At 36.0% G+C, this 19,055-nt stretch overlaps 2 protein-coding genes and 1 pseudogene across 8 annotated transcripts in view; 2 read left to right on the plus strand and 1 right to left on the minus strand.

Moving 5' to 3' along the window:
- Positions 1 to 9,935, plus strand: part of FANCL (FA complementation group L) — a 92,944-nt gene extending 83,009 nt beyond the window's left edge. For all 4 annotated transcript variants that reach the window (XM_077766487.1, XM_077766488.1, XM_077766489.1 and 1 more), the window contains 7 exons: positions 104 to 254; positions 5,979 to 6,062; positions 6,547 to 6,592; positions 6,672 to 6,753; positions 7,588 to 7,704; positions 9,099 to 9,170; positions 9,436 to 9,935. In XM_077766487.1, coding sequence (XP_077622613.1) covers positions 104 to 254; positions 5,979 to 6,062; positions 6,547 to 6,592; positions 6,672 to 6,753; positions 7,588 to 7,704; positions 9,099 to 9,170; positions 9,436 to 9,471 — 588 coding nt within the window. In that variant the 3' untranslated portion in view covers positions 9,472 to 9,935. The remainder of the gene's footprint in view (positions 1 to 103; positions 255 to 5,978; positions 6,063 to 6,546; positions 6,593 to 6,671; positions 6,754 to 7,587; positions 7,705 to 9,098; positions 9,171 to 9,435) is intronic.
- VRK2 (VRK serine/threonine kinase 2) overlaps positions 9,505 to 19,055 on the minus strand; it is a 101,597-nt gene continuing 92,046 nt past the window's right edge. For all 4 annotated transcript variants that reach the window (XM_077766485.1, XM_077766486.1, XM_077766483.1 and 1 more), the window contains one exon: positions 9,505 to 9,845. In XM_077766485.1, the coding sequence (XP_077622611.1) occupies positions 9,543 to 9,845 (303 nt within the window). In that variant the 3' untranslated portion in view covers positions 9,505 to 9,542. The remainder of the gene's footprint in view (positions 9,846 to 19,055) is intronic.
- On the plus strand, positions 10,107 to 10,744 carry LOC144233508 (protein NipSnap homolog 2 pseudogene; annotated as a pseudogene).

A 19,055-nucleotide genomic window follows, 5' to 3' on the forward strand; every position in this document is an offset into this window, starting at 1 on the left:
AAACAGAGCTTAAAATTTCTAAATTGAAATATATTTTAAGTGAAAGATCTGCTGTTGATAAGAATGTCATGCAACTTACTTTGCTTTTATCTGTCTTTTACAGAGCTCCTTAGTAAGCATTCATGGTCAGTTTTCAGCAGCCTTAGAATCACTGAAAACATTCTGGGATGTTATGGATGAAATTGATGAGAAGACTTGGGTACTTGAGCCAGAAAAACCTACACGGAGTGCAACAGCGCGCAGGATTGCACTAGGTGGGGAAAAGGGATTAAGGAGACTGTTTGTTTGTATGGTGGATTATACTTTGTTTTACTAAGGAAAATGGATCTCAAGAGGACTTGGACCCTTAGGTGAGACTTCTTTGCATCAAGTCAACTATTTAAACTTTCTGGGATGGACTCTGATTTATCCCTATTTTTTGAATGTAAGTATTTCAGGAGAAAAGGGCAAGTAATGAGGTGGTTCATTGTAAAAGGTGATGATCCAGTGGAAGTAGCATTCAGAGACCCTGTTTAATTAGCTTTTAAGTAGCATAGAAATAGTGGAACAATTTTTTCAGAACCTCCATTATTTGGGAAAAGAAACTGTTAGAAATAGGGCCGCCGGGGAGGCTCAGTCGCTTAAGCGTTGGACTTCACCTCTTGTCATGATCTTCACCTCTTGAGTTTGAGCTCCAGCCCTGCATCAGGCTCTGTGCTGATAGCTCAGAGCCTGGAGCCTGCTTTGGATTCTGTCTGTCTCTCTCTCTGCCCCTCCCCACTCATGGTCTTGTCTTTCTCTCTCCTTCAAAATTAAATAAACATTAAGAAAAAAAAAAAAGAAACTCTTACAAATAAGTCTTCATCCATGCACCTAGACAAGATTAATATGAGCAGATCTGGGAATATTTTCTGATGAACCTTAGAAGATGAAAGGGTCTGAAGTGGGCTATGCATGCCATTGAAGAATAAACACAAAGCACAAATAATTAAATATATTCTAAATATTTATTATAAATATATGTGACATTAATGAATAAGATGTGGTACAACAGTAAATATTCCTGCAACATTACCATATTCTTTATTATAAAATTAGTGTTTTATGTATTTTCATTATGAGCAAGCCATGTCACTTATGTCACATATGAAGTCACTATGAGTTTAACCTCTCCAGATTTTAGATGTTTTAAACTATATTTCAGTTCACAGTAAATAGTGAATTTAGGTGATTATAAGACACTTATTTGTGCCTTCCCTTCTCTCTTTTTCTTAGCCTAAATAAATATATTATTAAAAGGCATGTGTTGGGGCACCTGGGTGGCTCAGTTGGTTAAGCATCTGACTCAGCTCAGGTCATGATCTCACAGTTCGTGGGTTCGCGCCCTGCATTGGGTTCTGTGCTGACAGCTAGCTCAGAACCTGGAGCCCATTTCAGATTCTGTATCTTCCTCTCTCTCTGACCCTTCCCTGCTCATGCTGTCTTTTTCTCTCTCAGAAATAAACAAACAAAAAAAAAACCCCATGTGTTCTGGGGCACCTGGGTGACTCAGTCAAGTTGGTTAAGCGTCCCGCTTCGGCTCAGGTCATGATCTCATGGTTCGTGGGTTTGAGCCCCACGTTGGGCTCTGTGCTGACAGCTAGCTCAGAACCTGGAGCCTGCTTCAGATTCTGTATCTCCCTCTGTCTGACCCTCCACTGCTCATGCTTATCTCTCTCTCTCTCTCTTAGAAATAAAGACATTAAAAAGCATTAACATTTTTTTTAAAAATTAAAAAATAAAATGCATGTGTTCTGAATATTATGAAATTCTATTGTGAATCCTATCCACATTAGCAATTTTATGGTTTCTCCCCAGGCGTAGTAGATTATCTGGGAGAAAAGAAGTAACATGTAATTTGAGAATAGGAGAGTATCTTTGTACAGCAATTGTACAAATAGTATTGTTACTTATTCAGTCTAAAAATGTTAATCCATATGTAATTTTGAATAATGAACCAGTTAATGGTATATTTATGAACAGATAGATATTAAGAATGAAAATATTTTCTTCAAAAGAGTATAGTATTTTATTTTCTTCATAGCCCCATCTAAATAATGATTTTAATTAGGTAATGATTAAATATACTTTTATTATATTTCTCATTGTTCAGCTTAAACCACCTACTTTTTACTCACTCTCTCTGTATTCACCTATAGCTCTTTTTTGTCCCCTTTCAGGCATTGATTTGCCTTTTTAAGACCAAGTTTTCAGCAAACTAATTGAAATATATTAATTTTTTTTAACGTTTTATATATTTCTAGGAGAGAGAGAGAGACAGCATGAGCAGGGGAGGGTCAGAGAGAGGGAGATACAGACTCTGAAACAGGCTCCCGGCTCTGAGCTGGCACTCAGCAGAGAGCCCGACGCGGGGCTCGAACCCACGAACCGCGAGATCATGACCTAAGCGAAAGTCGGACGCTTAATCGACTAAGCCATCCAGGCGCCCCTGAAATATATTAAATAATATACTCATTATTAAGTGAAAGTACTTTCTGGAGCCATTAGTATATGACATAACTAAAGACTAATATTGAATTTGTGTTCATGGTAAAGAATGTGTAAGCAAATGAGATTATAAGTTAACTAGTATATGTTTTCTCCTAAATGATTTATAGTCATTTTTTAATATATCACTTTTATATTTTATATATCATCTTTACTTGATTATCTTTTTGTCAGATATATAATAATTGTGTTCAAATTGTCAACCTTAACCAAAAGCTAATGCTATAGTATGTAGAATTTATTAAGTCATTTTTACTGTAAAAATAAAATCCAAATAGGCCTTAGACAATTATACTATGTACCTTTAAAAAGTAAACTTTCTGAAATTCATATAATATTCCAGTATGGGTAGAACTTCTAAAAGAATCTAGTGCCAAGTAGAATAGATTTCTTAGATTCTATAAACTAGGTTAGTTGTTTGTTACTAAATGAACAGTTTCAGTTTGATATGAATTGAGTCCATTGTTAAAGTGGAAAGTTTCACATTGAGCAAAAGAATTCAGAAATTTTAAAAAAATGTTTTTTAATGTTTTTTTATTGAGAGAGCGTGAGTGGGGGAGGGGCAGAGAGAGAGGGAGACACAGAATCTGAAGGAGACTCCAGGCTCTAAGCTGTCAGCACAGAGTCCAACACAGGGCTCGAACTCACAAACCGTGAGATCATGACCTGAGCTGAAGTTGGACGCTCAACCATCTGAGCCACCCAGGTGCCACAGAAAATGTTTTTTGTTAATATTTTGTATTAAGGTTTTATTTAAATTTCAGTTGACATACACTGTTGCTCAATGTTCATCAAGATAAGTTTTGATTTGCATTTCCCCAATGAAGAGTGATGTTGACCATGTGTCTATTGGCCATCTGTATGTCTTCTTTGGAAAAATGTCTATTCATGTCTTCTGCCCATTTCTTGACTGGATTATTCATTTTTGGGATGTTGAGTTTTTATAAGTTCTTTATAGAATTTGGATACTAACCCCTTCTCAGATATGTCATTTGCAAATATCTTCTCCCATTCTGTAGGTTGCCTTTTACTTTTGTTGACCATTTCTGTTGCTCTGCAGGAGCTTTTTATTTTGATGAAGTCCCAATGGTTTATTTTTGCTTTTGTGTCCTTACCTCAGGAGACATCTCTAGAAAGAAGTTGCTACAGCCAATGTCAGAGGGGTTCTCCTGTGTCCTCCTCTAGGATTTTTATGGTTTCAGGTCTCACATTTATGTCTTTCATCTATTTAGAATTTACTTTTGTGTTTGGTGTAAGAAATAGTCCAGTTTTTCTTTTTCATGTTTTTCTGTCCAGTTTTCCCAACACCAATTGTTGAAGAGATTGTCTTTTTCCTATTGGATATTATTTGCTGCTTTGTCAAAGACTAACCATATTGTTGTAGGCTTATTTCTGGGTGTTCTTTTTGTTCCATTAATCTATATTTTGTGCTAATACTATACTGTTTTGATTACGACAACTTTGTAATATAATTTGAAGCCTGGAATTGTGATTCCACCAGCTTTGGTTTTCATTTTCAAGATTGCTTTGGCTATTCAGGGTGTTTTGTGGTTCCATACAAATGTGAAGATTGTTTCTCTAGCTCTGTGAAAAATGCTTGTGGTAGTTTGACAGGGATTGCATAAACGTGTAGATTGCTTTAGGTAGTATAGACATTTTAACAATATTTGTTCTAATCCATGAGCATGGAATGTCTTTCCATTTTTGTGTGTGTCATTGTTTCCCTTCATCAATGTTTTATACTTTTCAGAGTACAGATCTGTCACCTCTTTGGTTAGATTTATTCCTAGGTATCTTTTTGTTTTCGTTGTAGTTGTAAGTAGGATTGATTTCTTAATTTCTCTTTCTGCTGCTTCATTTTTGATGTATCGAAATGCAGCAGATTTCTATCCACTGATTTTTGTATCCTGTGACTTTACTAAATTCATGTATCAGTTATTGCAGTTTTTGAAGGAATCTTTCTGGTTTTCTTTGTGGAGTATCAGAAAGTTTTACTTCTTGCTGATTTGGATGCCTTTATGTTTGTTGTTGTTGTTTTCTGATTGCTGTGGCAAGGACTTGCAGTATTATGTTAAATAACAGTCGTGAGAGTGGACATTCCTGTCTTGTTGCTGATTTTAGACAAAAAGCTCTTTTTTTTCTCTTGAGGATGATATTAGCTGAGTTTTTCATATATTGACTTTGTGTTGACATATGTTCCAACTCTACTTGGTTGAGGGTTTTTATCATGAACGATGTTGTACTTTGTCAAATGCCTTTTCTGCATGCGTTAAAATTGTCATATTATTCTTATCCTTTTATTAATGTGGTATTTCACATTGATTTGTAAATATAAAATCACCCTTGCAGACTGGGAATAAATCCTTGATCATGGTGAATTATTTTTTTAATATGTTGTTAGATTCAGTTTGCTTGTTTTTGGGGTTTTTTTTTGAGAATTTTTACATCTATGTTTATCAGGAATATTGGCCTGTAGTTCTCTTTTTTAGTGGAGTTTTTTTTCTGCTTTTTGGTATCAGGGCAATGAGGGCTTTATAGAATGAATTTCGTAGTTTTTCTTCCTTTTCTACTTTCTGGAATAGTTCGAGAAGATTAGTCATTAACTCTTCTTTAAATGTTTGGTAGAGTTTGCCTGTAAAGCTACCTGGCCCTGGACTCCTTTTGTAGGGAGTTTTTGGATTACTGATTGCATTTCTTTGCTTGTTAATGATCTGTTCAGGTTTCTGTTTCTTCCTGATTCACATCTCTTGCTACAGTCTTTGGTTTAAAGTCTAGTTTGTCCAGTATAAGTAATGCTACTCTGGTTTTCGTTTGACATCCATTTGTGTCGTCAGTGTTTCTCTTTAGGTCTAAAATGAGCCTCTTGTAGACAGAATATAGATAGGTCTTAATTTTTATCCATTCTGACAACCTCTGTCTTTTGATTGGAGTGTTTAGTCCTCTTACATTGGAAGTGATTACTGATAGAAAATGTTTTGATAAAACTTTATAAAACTCAAATCATAATTTATTGTACCCTGGTCTTTTTACATCTGACCATAGTTGTGCTTTCCAAGAAAGTTATGGAAGTCATTTAGATAATTATTTCTTGAACTTGTGATTTCTTTTAATATTAAAGATCTTTATCACTCTATAAAAAATTGTTATTTTAGCTATAATAGAATTTTGACCAGAGTTTCAGTAGAAATTAAGTAACTCAATGGATTGGCTCTGTATATTGAAACTTTGGATGGATCCCCAAATCTTTAGTCATAATCATAATTTCAGAATTTTAGACTATAAAATTATATTCATAAATATATTTTATATATGTACATGGATGTATGTATTGAAACCCATAAAACATTGGCTAATCTCTCCTGTGGTACAGCAAGTACCCAGACCGATACTCCTTTATTTTTTATTTGATGAACTTTTCTACTTCTGTAAACTCTAACATTCTTTTATTCTAGGGAATAATGCTTCAATACATATAGAGGTTGACCCCAAGCATCCTACTATGCTTCCTGAGTGCTGCTTTCTTGGAGCTGACCATGGTGTGAGATCTCATATTTAAATATTGTTAACAGTCATAAAATTCTTGTCTCTCACTGTTAAAATATTCTAAAATATTAATACATTAGTAATTATTTTAAATGAAAATGTTTCATCATTCTGAACTGTGTACTTTTATGTTTTTTTAGTATATGATTGAGATTTTCTAGTCAAATAATTAGTAAATTCTGTGTTTAATATTGTATATTTCAAAGATGCTAAGGGAATAGGTCTTAGAAGTTCACATCAGAAAAGAATTTGTAACTACATGTGGTAATAGATATTAACTAAACTTATAGTGATCATTTTGCATTACACACACATAACAAATCACGATGTTGTACACCTAAAAGTAATAGTGTTTTATGCTAATTATATCTCAGTTAAAAAAAAATTCTGTGCTAAATGTGGCTTTACAAAGTGAGAGGAGCAGACGCTACAGTTTTAAACTGTTTTTTTGTTTTGTTTTGTTTTTAACATCTGAAGTGGTAAAACCTCTGGGAATTAAGCTGAGCAGGAACATACATTTGTGGTAGGTATCTTTTGCAGTACAATTGTTATTTTTCTATTATTTTGCAAATCTGATAACACAATTTTCTTCATGCTTTCAGGGATCCAGAAAATAGTCTGTTACAAAATCTGAAAGATGTTTTAGAAATAGATTTTCCAGCTCGCGCTAACCTGGAAAAATCTGTAAGTTTTATGAGGGCTTTGATATTCCAACAGCATAGCATAATGAAAGTTAAATGTTCTTCTTTTAGACACCAGAGAAAAATGAGGCTGAAAGGGAGGGACTTGGAAGAATATTGTAACAGACTTCTGAACTGCAAGCAACAGTAGCATCAAAGAACTTGTTAACCTTTGATTAGTGGTTTAAGTATACTTTTGTCATGGTCTTTGTAGTAATAAAGTGATTAATGACATACATCTTTATTATTAAAAATAGGGGGAAAGGTCTAAAGTAGCTAATGAGATGTTTGGATATTCTAATACTATCTACTTACAGATGATTGAAATAAAGTTTTAATTAGCTTGATATATTTGTGAAGGATGGCGGTACAATTTTTGAAAATGAGTAGGTATTACTATGTTGCAAAAATAATAAAATTAGAATTGATTTTTGATAAAGCTGCAGAGCTTGTAGACTCTTAAAGTGGTGGGAATGTTTTTGTCATCTTCCTTTAGTTCAAGAATTTTGAAGTTTAGTAATCATCAGCTAATGTCATTTACTGTATATGTTACATTGGCATAATAGTGATGTACAATGTGGGGAAATTACTTAAGCCCAAAATAGAATGTTTTTTAATATATCTATGTGTTATTACTTACTGGATAAAAAAGGAAGCACTCTAATAAATAGCTTTTTCTAAAGTGTTAAATAGTGAGTAACTGTATTTTCTGTAAATAATGATATAGTTACCAGTATAAAAACTAAAAGGAAATCTGATCTTGTCTATACCATATTATTCTTTCTTATCTTACCTTGTGTGTTTTAAACACTTGTGCTTATAAATATTTCTTTTGAAGGATTTTTCTATGGATTGTGGGATTTGTTATGCCTATCAACTTGATGGTGCCATTCCTGATCAAGTGTGTGATAATTCCCAATGCGCACAGCCTTTCCATCAAATATGTTTATATGAGGTAAAAATAAAATGAAAATAACCCTGGCAAGACTTTTTTGGCTACCGTGACCTAGGAACTATGCATATTGAAATATACAGAATCTAAAATCTGTTTAAGTGAATAGCGATCTCTTTTTTCCATTAGCTCCTTTACCAGTCCATTTCCAGATGCCCATGTGCTTTTGTTTTTTCATCCTGGTTACTAATGAGTGAATAAATGCCCTAAAGTAGTATCTCTGGAAGGGAGAAAATGTATCCAGAATATATTCATGGGCTGCTTACTGATGCATAACAAATCAAACTGATGGTACATTGGAATCTTTTGGTGAAAATCTTACGTGACCACAGTGCAAACTGTCACTCATCCAAGTGGGAGCCGTAGGGGTGGCAAAAGGGTGAAAGGGAAATAGCACTAATGAGTATCTATTACTTTCTGGAGTAGATTTAAGTATAGAATAAATGTAATAACCTTAGTTGTAATATTGAGAATAATAGATTTTGTGATCTGAATGTGTCACAGCACTCTCAGTGACAGTTTATTATTTGTTTACTATATGTGAAGCCTGCTTTCATTCCTGTGTATAGTCATATGATCTCTAGCATTCACCTTAAGGCACAGCTNGTGACAGTTTATTATTTACTATATGTGAAGCCTGCTTTCATTCCTGTGTATAGTCATATGATCTCTAGCATTCACCTTAAGGCACAGCTGACATGATTTACTGTATATATGCACGTATATACGGAACACCTGGCAGTTGTATAGTGCTCTCCGTCGTCTTTACTGTCACTCCTGTTTAGAGACAGCAGTTGCTGTTACCTGCACTTTAACCATAGAGAACTTAGAGATGTCCATTTACCTTCTATAAACTCATAAAATAGCAGCTCTAATTATAGAGATACTCTTAAGGGAACATGTGCTTTCTTTTATAATAATGAATATTCATTTAATTTTTAAAAATGGACTGCTTCGTGCTTATAATTAATGGGTTGAGAATTAACCCACTATTGGTGATTAAGACCAGAATTTAAACCTAAATTTTCAAGAGCTTATGGTATCTTTTGCAGCAGGAGTTCTTAATTTGTAATTAATGACTTCAGACTGGGTCTGTGAACCCCATTGACTTGTGTACATAATTTTCATGTCTATTTTGGGGGTTGAGAAGGTGCATAAAGGGCCCATAATTTGGCTATAAACCGCTCTTAACAGACCTTGAAATTCCTGGCAGTCTCCCCTTTTTATTGAGCATATTACTAGTCGGTATTGTCCAGGAAATGTTCTTTCTGTAAAAGAAAATTAAGAAGGTAAATATTTTGGAAAAAAATATATGTAATCATAAAGGAAATGAAATGTAGAGTATCTGTGATTTGTAATCATGCTGACATTGCTCTTTTTCTTTTTAAAATCTTCAGTGGTTGAGAGGACTAGTGACGAGTAGGCAGAGTTTTAACATCATATTTGGTGAATGCCCATATTGTAGTAAGGTAAGGAAATCACTAACCACAGTTCATAAATTATGCCTAGCTTTTAGTAATGTGCTTTGGAAGATAGATATGTATACAGTATATCCAGAACTATGTTAAAAAGGGGTAAAATTGTCCTCATCAATAACATTTTGGTTTTTACATTGCTTCTTTGGTCAAAAAAAGTAGTTTTCAAACTGTATCATGACAGTGTTTTCTAGTATAAAGCAGTCTTATTTTTTAGAATGTCCACAAACTTTGTTAAAATATATTCTCTTTTTACCAGCCAATTACCTTGAAAATGTCTGGGAGGAAATCCTAAAATAAGAATGTAACACTTCTGTGAAGAACTGGCAACTGTAAAAATTATCAAAAAGATTTTATTTGATATCTTTAGAGAAAGTATAAAGTAAGACCTACTAAAATCAAAAGAAAAAGGACGATAAAGCCATAATAATACACATCGGCCTCTGTCTCTTCACTGAGAGTAGAGTCTCTGACCTCCATTCCAGTTGGAGAAGTAGATGTATACCAAGATGAAGACCTTGAATTGTTGAGTATGTCTGGACTGATAAAATCTTGATATGGTTCATAAAGTGAATTTGGGAACTGTGTAGATCTGGGTTTTTGTGGAGAACTTTTTCTTTCTTTCAGAATTTGAGACTCACAGTACTTTTGTCTTCTCCTTGTGCTTTCCTATGGAAAAATATATTGTGTTAGATTTGAGTTATCCTTATTTTGTGTACTTTGTAAGAATTCTAAATAAAACATGTTTGACAAAGTGAACCAATTTTTGCACATTTTTCCTGAGAAGTTTTAGGTCCTAGATCCTGCATTGTAAGAGTTTTATAAAGTACTTACCCCATTAACCAACCAAAATCTAGTTAAACTGATTGGTTCTTTTACATCAGGAAATAGGCCATCTTAAAAATAATTTATCATCTAAAAGTATGAAATATGAAAACTGAATTTTCTTGGCAAGACAAAAAAAGTCATAATTAGAAAGCTTTTTGGTTATTAATAGTGATTCTGAGGGAGCCACGGCAGCAGAACAAGATGGTGGGGGCAGTACTGCAAGTCCGCAGAGCAGCCATCTTCCAATAACAGACCTGAAGAGGATAGCTGGTTAAAATCCTTATTTGTCTTGAAAGTTGATCTAAGAAAAGGCTCATTTCCTAACCAAAAAGGAAAAAGCAGTCTCCACAAATTACAGTTTTACAGTGTTAAACTGGAAGGCCTAGAAGCATACAACAAAATTTGTCAGAGGATGTTGCCAGAGATTCAAGAAGATAAACATGAGCCTTGTTCTTTGATGGGGACTTAGAACACACTGTATGGCAAGTGGCATCAAGCTGTCGGCCCGTGGAGGTATGAAGGAGGGTACACTCATAAAATCAGGTATTTGTGGAATTCCATAAAGCAAAATGCCTTTTTCTAAGAAGAATCAGCTGCTACTAGAATTCAGTTTCTGGAATGAGCCAGTCTCAGGACCTAATATATGTGAATTCAGATCCTAGCAACTCCCACCAAGAATGGTGATTGCATAGGGCAATTACTATTTAGCAAAACAAACAAACAATTTTCCCCCAAACTGATCGATAGATTCAACACCATCCCAGTCAAAATCCGAGCAGGCTTTGGAAATGCAAAGGAACCAAAATACCAAAAATGACCTTGATAATCTAGAACAAAGTGGAAAAACCTACTCTGCAATTTCAAAACTGATCACAAAGCTAGACTAATCAAGACAGTATGGTCCTGGCATAAAGACAGGCATACAGATCACTGGAATAGAATAGAGACTCCAGAAGTAAACTCGCACATACACGAGCAATTGGTTTCCAACAAATGTATGAAGGCAATTCAGTGGGGACAGATAATCTTCAACAAAGGTGCACAGACCACTGGACATCCTTGCAAAAAGATAAATTTAGACCTACTTCATTTTGTACCAAAATTGACCAAAACCAAATCATAAATGTGAGTATAGTAGCCAGAATATAAAACTTTCAGGAGGAAATCTTTGTGATCTAGGATCAGGCAGTGAGTTCTCTATAACATCAAACTTATAAAATCCACAAAAGAAAATAAAAATTTACATAATTCAGAGACATCATTTAAAAAATTAAAAGATAACTCACAGACTAGAAGAAAATTCTGCAGATCGTTTATGTGATAAAGGATTTGTATCCAGAATACATAAAGAAGACTTGAGTATTCTCTGAAAGCATATGTAAAGATGCTCAGCATCACCAAGTACAGAAATGTAAATCAAAACTACAAGGAGATACCATCTTACCCTTTTATGGCCAGTATCAGAAGAACAGAAAATAACAAATGGTGAAGATACAGAGAAATTGGAACCCTTGTGTACTGTTGGGAGGACTGTAAAATGGTGTAGCCATTATGGGAGACAGCACAGAAGTTTCTCAAAACATTAGAAGTGGAATTACCATATAATCCACCAATCGTACTTCCGGGTATATATTCAGAACTCAGGTATCTTGAAGGGACATTTGTACACCCATGTTGATCATAGCATTAGTCACAGTAGCCAAGAGGTAGAAGCAACCAAGATTCCTATGGGCAGATGAATGGATAAAGAAAAGGTGGTATATACGTATAATGGAATATTATGCAGCCTTAAAGAAGGAAATCCTGCCACATAACTACAATATGGATGAACCTTGAGGACATTCTGGAAAGCAAATTAGGCCAGTCGCAAAAGGACATCTATGATTCCACTAATACAAAATATGTAAAGTAGTAAAAAAAACAAAAAGGTAGTTGCCAAGATAGAGGGTAGCTGATGTTTAGTGAGTCTAAAGTTTCAATTTTGCAAGATGTAAAAGTTCTGGAGATCTTTTGCACAACAGTGTGAATATACTTGGCACTACTAAACTACATGGTTGAGGGAAGTTTAATGTTCTATGCTTTTTACTACAATAAAAAAATAAAAATAGTGACTCCCAAGCTTTATCATGACATGGAAACCTTTCGTTGACATACATGCCATATACTGGGTAAAGGAATTGGCTGTTTACAACCAGAGGAAATCGCCCTAGGATGGATACCGTGGCATGTCTCTTAAAAAACGCTGGGAACAGACCAACCACTGTAGACTGAATAATACTGATATATACAAGTTTCAGAAATTTCTTACATCATTCCTGTTGGCCAGAGCTCCCAGCAGTCAGTTTCCTGCTTTCATCTTAACAGTTTACCAGTTGTTCTCTTTCTGCTTCACTTCGGTGACCTGGCCTGCCCTGTCCTCATATCAAGTAACTTAGAAGAAAAAAATTTAAAAATAAGGCAAAATATTTCAGTCTTAAACCATCTGATGTAGTACCATCATTCTTTATAATAGCTACTTTTTTGACCTCTAAACCACCATTCTTTAAAGAGCCCTTTTTTACCCCCTGAAAGTCACTTTCAGGATGCAGTTTTAGAAAGTAAGAAAGTCACTTTCAAGATGCAGTGTTAGAAGGTAAGAAGTAACTCGTACATAAGGTATACAAAACAAAATAGAGGTCTTGAAGGCCCTTTAACTTTTCTACTTAGAAGAAATTATTGAGACTCAACTAACTTTAAACTACTCTTTACTGCCTGAGAGCTAATAAAGTCACACTATCACAATTTTTCTAAAATTTTTTCAGCTTTAGAGGTGCCTGGCTGGCCCACGGTACAACAACGTGACTTCTCATCTCAGGGGCATGAGTTCATGCCACACAGGGATGTGGAGCCTATTAAAAGAAATTGTCAGCTTTATTTGCTAAAGGCAAAGTAATTACTCCTGTGGGCCCATAAAGCATTGTTCTTACAAAGAATAGGAAATGTGCCCTCAAATTATATACTTTCAAAGACTGAGAGCTACTAGTTAGCTAACAGGTAGCATTTACATATAATTACTTATATGTGGAAGTAGACAATATCCCCATCTAGGTAAGAACATAAGTCAAGCTACTAAAATTTCAAGATAGGTGGGGCGCCTGGGTGGCTTAGTCGGCTAAGCGTCCGACTTTCGCTTAGGTCATGATCCTGCGGTTCGTGGGTTCGAGCCCCGCGTCGGGCTCTGTGCTGACTGCTGGCTCAGAGCCTGGAGCCTATTTCAGAGTCTGTATCTCCCTCTCTCTCTGACCCTCCCCTGCTCACGCTGTCTCTCTCTCTCTCTCCTAGAAATAAAAATATTAAAAAATTTCAAGACAGGTTATACAGTAGAGAAGTCTAGGCACCTAATCTCTCTTTAAGTAACAACTGATACCAAATGGGAAGGCCTCATCTAAGGATTTAACCACCAGTTGTCATCAGCTTACTGAGAGAGATGCTTGGGAAAGAGCCTATGGCATGGGTTGTAAAATGTTCTGAGTTGCCTGTTTTGTGAATAAAGATTGATTGGAACATAGCCACACTCATTTATATATTACTGTGTATATACTGCAATGGCAGAGTTCAATTGTTCTGACAAAGACGAGGTGGTAAACCCAAAATATTTACCATCTGGCTCTTTACAAGAAAGCTTTCTTATCTATGGCATAGTTTTTCAAACATTAGAAAAAGCATACAAATCATTTTGGAATCTTGTTAAAATACAGATTTCAGGGGCACCTGGGTGGCTCAATTGGTTAAGTGTTGACTTCAGCTCAATTCATGAACTTGTGTTTTGGGAGTTCAAACCCCATATTGGGGTCTCCTGTCACTGCAGAGTCCTCTTTGGATCCTCTGTCTCACTCTCGCTGTCCCTCCTCTGCTCATGTGCTCACTCGCTCTCTCAAAAATAACATTAAAAAATACAGATTTCATTCAGAAGTTCTAAGATGAAACTTAGATTCTGTGTTTTTAAGAAGCTCCAGTTGATGCCAAGGCAGCTGCTTGGCACAGCAGACTTTTAGTAGCAGAGGCTTAAGGCATACGATAATCATACTCAGTATTAGGGTTTCTCAGCCTGGGACAGTTGTGCTCCATGGTACATTTAGCAATTTCTGGAGACATTCTGGATTACTACAGCTAGGAGGAAATACTATTGGCATCTACTAGGTAAAGGCCAGAGATATCCTATAGCATACAGGACAGCCCCTTAAGCCAGCTCAGTATGCCCATAGTGGCGCTATTGAGAAACCTTGAATTCTGAACAAGTTATTAGCCTTGAATGCACATCAGGGTTAGGAAGCTGTGAAAAATATCAACACCTCTGTTAGTTATAGCCATGAATGATGGGCATCAGACCTCCCCTCCTGCTGTGAAAAGCCCATGAAATAAATACAAAACAATAGAGTTGGAGGGGCGCCTGGGTGGCTCAGTTGGTTGGGCATCTGACTTCAGTTCGGGTCATGATCTCACAGTTCATGGGATTGAGCCCCGCACCGGGCTCTGTGCTGACAGCTCAGAGCCTGGAGCCTGTTTTGGATTCTGTGTCTCCCTCTCTCTCTGGCCCTCCCTTGCTCACACTGTCTGTCTCTCTCTCTCAGAAATAAAACGTTAAAAAAAAAAAAGTTGGACAGAGTGTATGAAGCAACTTACCATACAGAAAACAAGGAAAGAAAAACACCCAGACTTATAAAGGCTACAGTTGCAGATGATATTTACCTTAGCCCAGCCTTCAAAAAGCCTAAATGAAGTCAGGACATGATGAATCAACTTGAACCACCAATAAATTAATTGTCTGCCAGGACAAAAGTCAGTACTCTTTAAAAGAATACAGTAAATGTCGACTCTCAAGAACTGGCTAGCATCCACATATTTCAACATCTAATAAAACATTACTGTACACAAGGAACAGGAAACTATGACCCCATAACTAGGAAAACAAGAGAAATAGATGTGACTCAGATGATAAAATTATCAAACAAGGACAATAAAACCGCTACATGAGTATGTTCAAGAAATTAAAGGAAAAGTTAAACATGATTAGTGAACAGATTGAGAGACTTAGCAGAGAAATGGGAAATACAAAATGCTTCTAGAATGGAAAATACAATACATAAAATTAAAAATCCACTGGTTAGATTTACTAGTCCACTAGAGACCAGGCAAAGGACCAGAGTGAAGCACAGAAAGATAAAAGACTAATTTGAAAAATGAACAGAGCCTCAGAAAAGACCTGTGAGAAAAAGTAGAGAATTCTAACTGCATGTATTTGGGTCTCAGAAGAAGGAGGATTGAGGCATGAAACAACTCCTAACTGAAACTTCTCCAGTTTGGTGACAACTACCAAGCCACAGATGAAAAATGCTCAACGAGCCCAAAGCAGAATAAACATAAGGACAACTATCTCTAGAAAACCGAAGGTAAAAAGCAAATATTAAAAGCCAGAAGAGACACATTATATATAGGGCCAATAATAAGAATAATTGCCAATTTCTCATCAGGAAAAAACACAAGATGACAGGAAACAATATCTTCTGAGTTCAGAATGAAAAATCTCTTATTCCATGAGGCCTTCACAGTGAAGGTGAGGGGCATCTAGTTCTAGGCAAGACAGTAAGTTCATTCTACTCTATTTTTTCTAATTACTACTAAACATTTTAGACAAATAGTAATAGAACATTCTGAAAGTTGTAGAACAGAAGGCAGACTGAATAAGGACCTTAGAACACACAGAATGACTCAGCCATAAGTCTCACCCCAACCACCTTCTTTTTCATGCCCACTTATCCCAGCCTGGGCCATAATGCAATCTATGATTTGAAACAACAATATGCACAAAAAAAGTCCAAGAAAAGCCTGCTGTCCTTAAACAGTGGAGGGCATCAGGAGGGCAAGTATACAGTTCAGAACACTTTTACTATACCTGCTGTACTCTAGATGAAACCATGAAAGAAGCTGTACCCTTCCCACTTCGCACTAGGTGTTGTGAAACCAGGGTGGAGTCATGTCAAGTATCACCACCATGTGTTAACCAAGGAGCACACTTACCCTTCCCCACCAGGCACTGAGGAGACTAATGTGGAGTCCTGTCAAGAAGACCATCCCCCAACACTAACAGCAGTATCCTCTCCCACTGGGTGTTATGGAAATTATGAGACAGAGCCCTGTCAACCATTCCCAGCCTATACTACTGAGGTGACTGACTTCCCCCTCCTTCCCAGATACTCTGGAGACCAAAGGGTAGAGCCTTCCCTGCACTAACATAGGCAAAAGTAGTGCCTCTCTTCCTCCCTGACACCAGAGATTGTGTGGTAGAGCCCTAAATACCATGCCCAGCCTGCATTAAGCAAACATTAGCAAAAAGCAGCACCCCTCTATTTCTTTTGGCCTCAAAAGTTGTGGACAGAAGCCCTACTGACCCATCACTGCCATGCATTAAAAAAAAAAAAAATGTACACCTCACATCCTTCTAACTAGAAAACCCTGTTCTCGGTAATTAATAGAACTACAAGTGAGCTAACTAGTCAAGCTATAGAGAAAAAAATCAATGACACGACAAACCATTGGGCTCTGATGTTTATAGAGCACTCCACCTCAAAGCAGTAGAATGCGTGTTCTCTTTAATCTCTAAGATAGACCATACCCTGGGTCAAAAAATAAAATTTAATCAATTTAAAATCAAATGATACAACATATATTCTCAGATAATAATGTAAATTAGAAATCAGTAACACAGAAAATGGAAGAAATCTTCACTTAGAAATTAACACACTCCGNGAATTTAAAATCAAATGATACAACATATATTCTCAGATAATGTAAATTAGAAATCAGTAACACAGAAAATGGAAGAAATCTTCACTTAGAAATTAACACACTCCGAATAGCCAAGGCATCAAAATAAGTCTCATGAAAAAGTGCAAAATTAAAAATACTGGGTGTCTGGGTGGCTCAGTCAGTAAAGCATCCAACTTCAGCTCAGGTCATGATCCAGAAGCTCGTGGGCTTGAGCCCTGCATCGGGCTCTCAGACCTTAGGGCAGAGCTCACTCAGATCCTCTGTCTCCCTCTCTCTCTGCCTCTTCTCAACTTGTGCTCCCTCTCTCTCTCAAAACTAAACATTAAAAAATAAAATTATATATACAAAAAAAGTACAGTACATAAGGACTTAAGGGATGCAATTAAACCAAGACTTAATAGGACATTTATAGCATTAAATACTTATAAAAAAAAAAGGAAAGGCTCAAACAGTAGTCTAGCCTTCTACCTAAACTAGAAAAAGAAAAGGAAAATAAATCGAAAATCAAGCTGAAAATTTGCCCAGTCAAAATCCAGTGTATCACCTGTTTTTGTGGAGCTACCAACTAGGAATTAATTTTACATTTTCAAATGGTTGGGACAAATATTTTGTGATTGGAAAATTTTGTGGAATTCAAACTTGAGTGCCATAAATAAAATTTTGTTGGAACTCAGCTATACTCATTTATTTACATATTGCACATGATCCCTTTGGGCTACAGGGTACCGCTGAGTAGTTGTAACAGATACCGTGTGACCTGTAAAACCTAAATATTTAACTATTTGGCTATTTGCAGAGAAGTTTGACCACTCTTGAAATTGAATCCATAGTTAAAAGGAAAAATCTCTAGGCCCAGATGGTTTCACTGGAGAATTCTCTAAAATATTTTATTTACTTTTAAATAGTAAAGAGAGAGAGGGAGAGCATGAGCGGGGAGAAGAGCTGCAGAGAAAGTTGGGGACAAAGAATCTGAAACAGGCTCCAGGCTCTGAACTGTCAGCATACAGCCCGATGCAGGGCTCAAACTCACAAGTGGTGGGATCATGACCTGAGCCGAAGTTGGATGCTTAACTGACTGAGCCTCCCGAGTGCCCCTCTAAAACATTTTAAAAAGAAAGAGCATGAATTCTACTCATTCTCTGCCAGAAATTAAAAGGAAGAAGATTTGTCAACTCATTTTATGAGGCCAGCACTGCCATGATACCAAAGCCAGGTAAACAGTAGGATAAAAAGAAAACTACACACCAGTAGTCCTCATTAATAGATGCAAAAGTTCTCAATAAAATATTAACAAATTGAATCTAAGAGCATAGGAAAAGAATTACACACCATGACCAAGTGGGGTTTATTCAAGGAATGTAAGACTGGTTCAATATTCAAACACTAATCAATGTTATCCACCATGGCAATAGTGTAAAGCTAAAAAAAAATCATGTGATCATATTGATACAGAAAAAGCACTTGATAAAATTTAATATCCACTCATGATAACTCTTACTACACTAGAAATGGAGGGGACCTTCATCAACTTGATAACACCTACCAAAAACCTATAGCTAACATCATACTAAATGGTGAAAGGTGAAAAACTGTAAACAACTCACATTTTCTTCAACACTAACTACATCCATGCTTTAGAACACTCCTTATCAATAAAAAGGAATGAACTAAACTACTGATACATGCAAACTCAGATGGATCTCTAGGGCATTATGGTAAATGAAATAAGCCCATCTCAAAAAGTTACATAATTTGATTTTTACAACGTGCTCAAAATAATCAATTATAGTGATGTGGAACAAATCCGTGCTTTCCAGGGCTTAGGATAAGGGGAGGGTGTCCATATAAAACAATACATGGAAGTTTCTTTGTGAGGGAGTTTCTTCCTAGATCAGTTCTGAACAGTAATTGTGATTAGTCTATGCATGTAGTACAGTTTTAAAGCAACATACACATGAGTGCATGTAAAAATTGATGACCAAATAAGGTTATATGGTTTATAATAATATACCAATGTTAGTTCTTGGTTTTGAAAATTATACTATTGTTATAAGATGATGTCATTGGAGGAACCTGGGTGAAGGGTACATGGGAGCTCCCTATTCTTGCAATTTCTTGAGTGTACAATTATTTTAAAGTAAAATGTTAAAAAATTAAATTCAGAAGTAAAATATAGTTCCAGCTCTCCCCATACCAAAAAAAAAAAAAAAAAGGTGAAATAAAGATATTTTTCGATAAGAAGTG

Source organism: Crocuta crocuta, unplaced genomic scaffold (assembly GCF_008692635.1).
Source record: "Crocuta crocuta isolate KB4526 unplaced genomic scaffold, BGI_CrCroc_1.0 scaffold113, whole genome shotgun sequence".
NCBI lineage: Eukaryota > Metazoa > Chordata > Mammalia > Carnivora > Hyaenidae > Crocuta > Crocuta crocuta.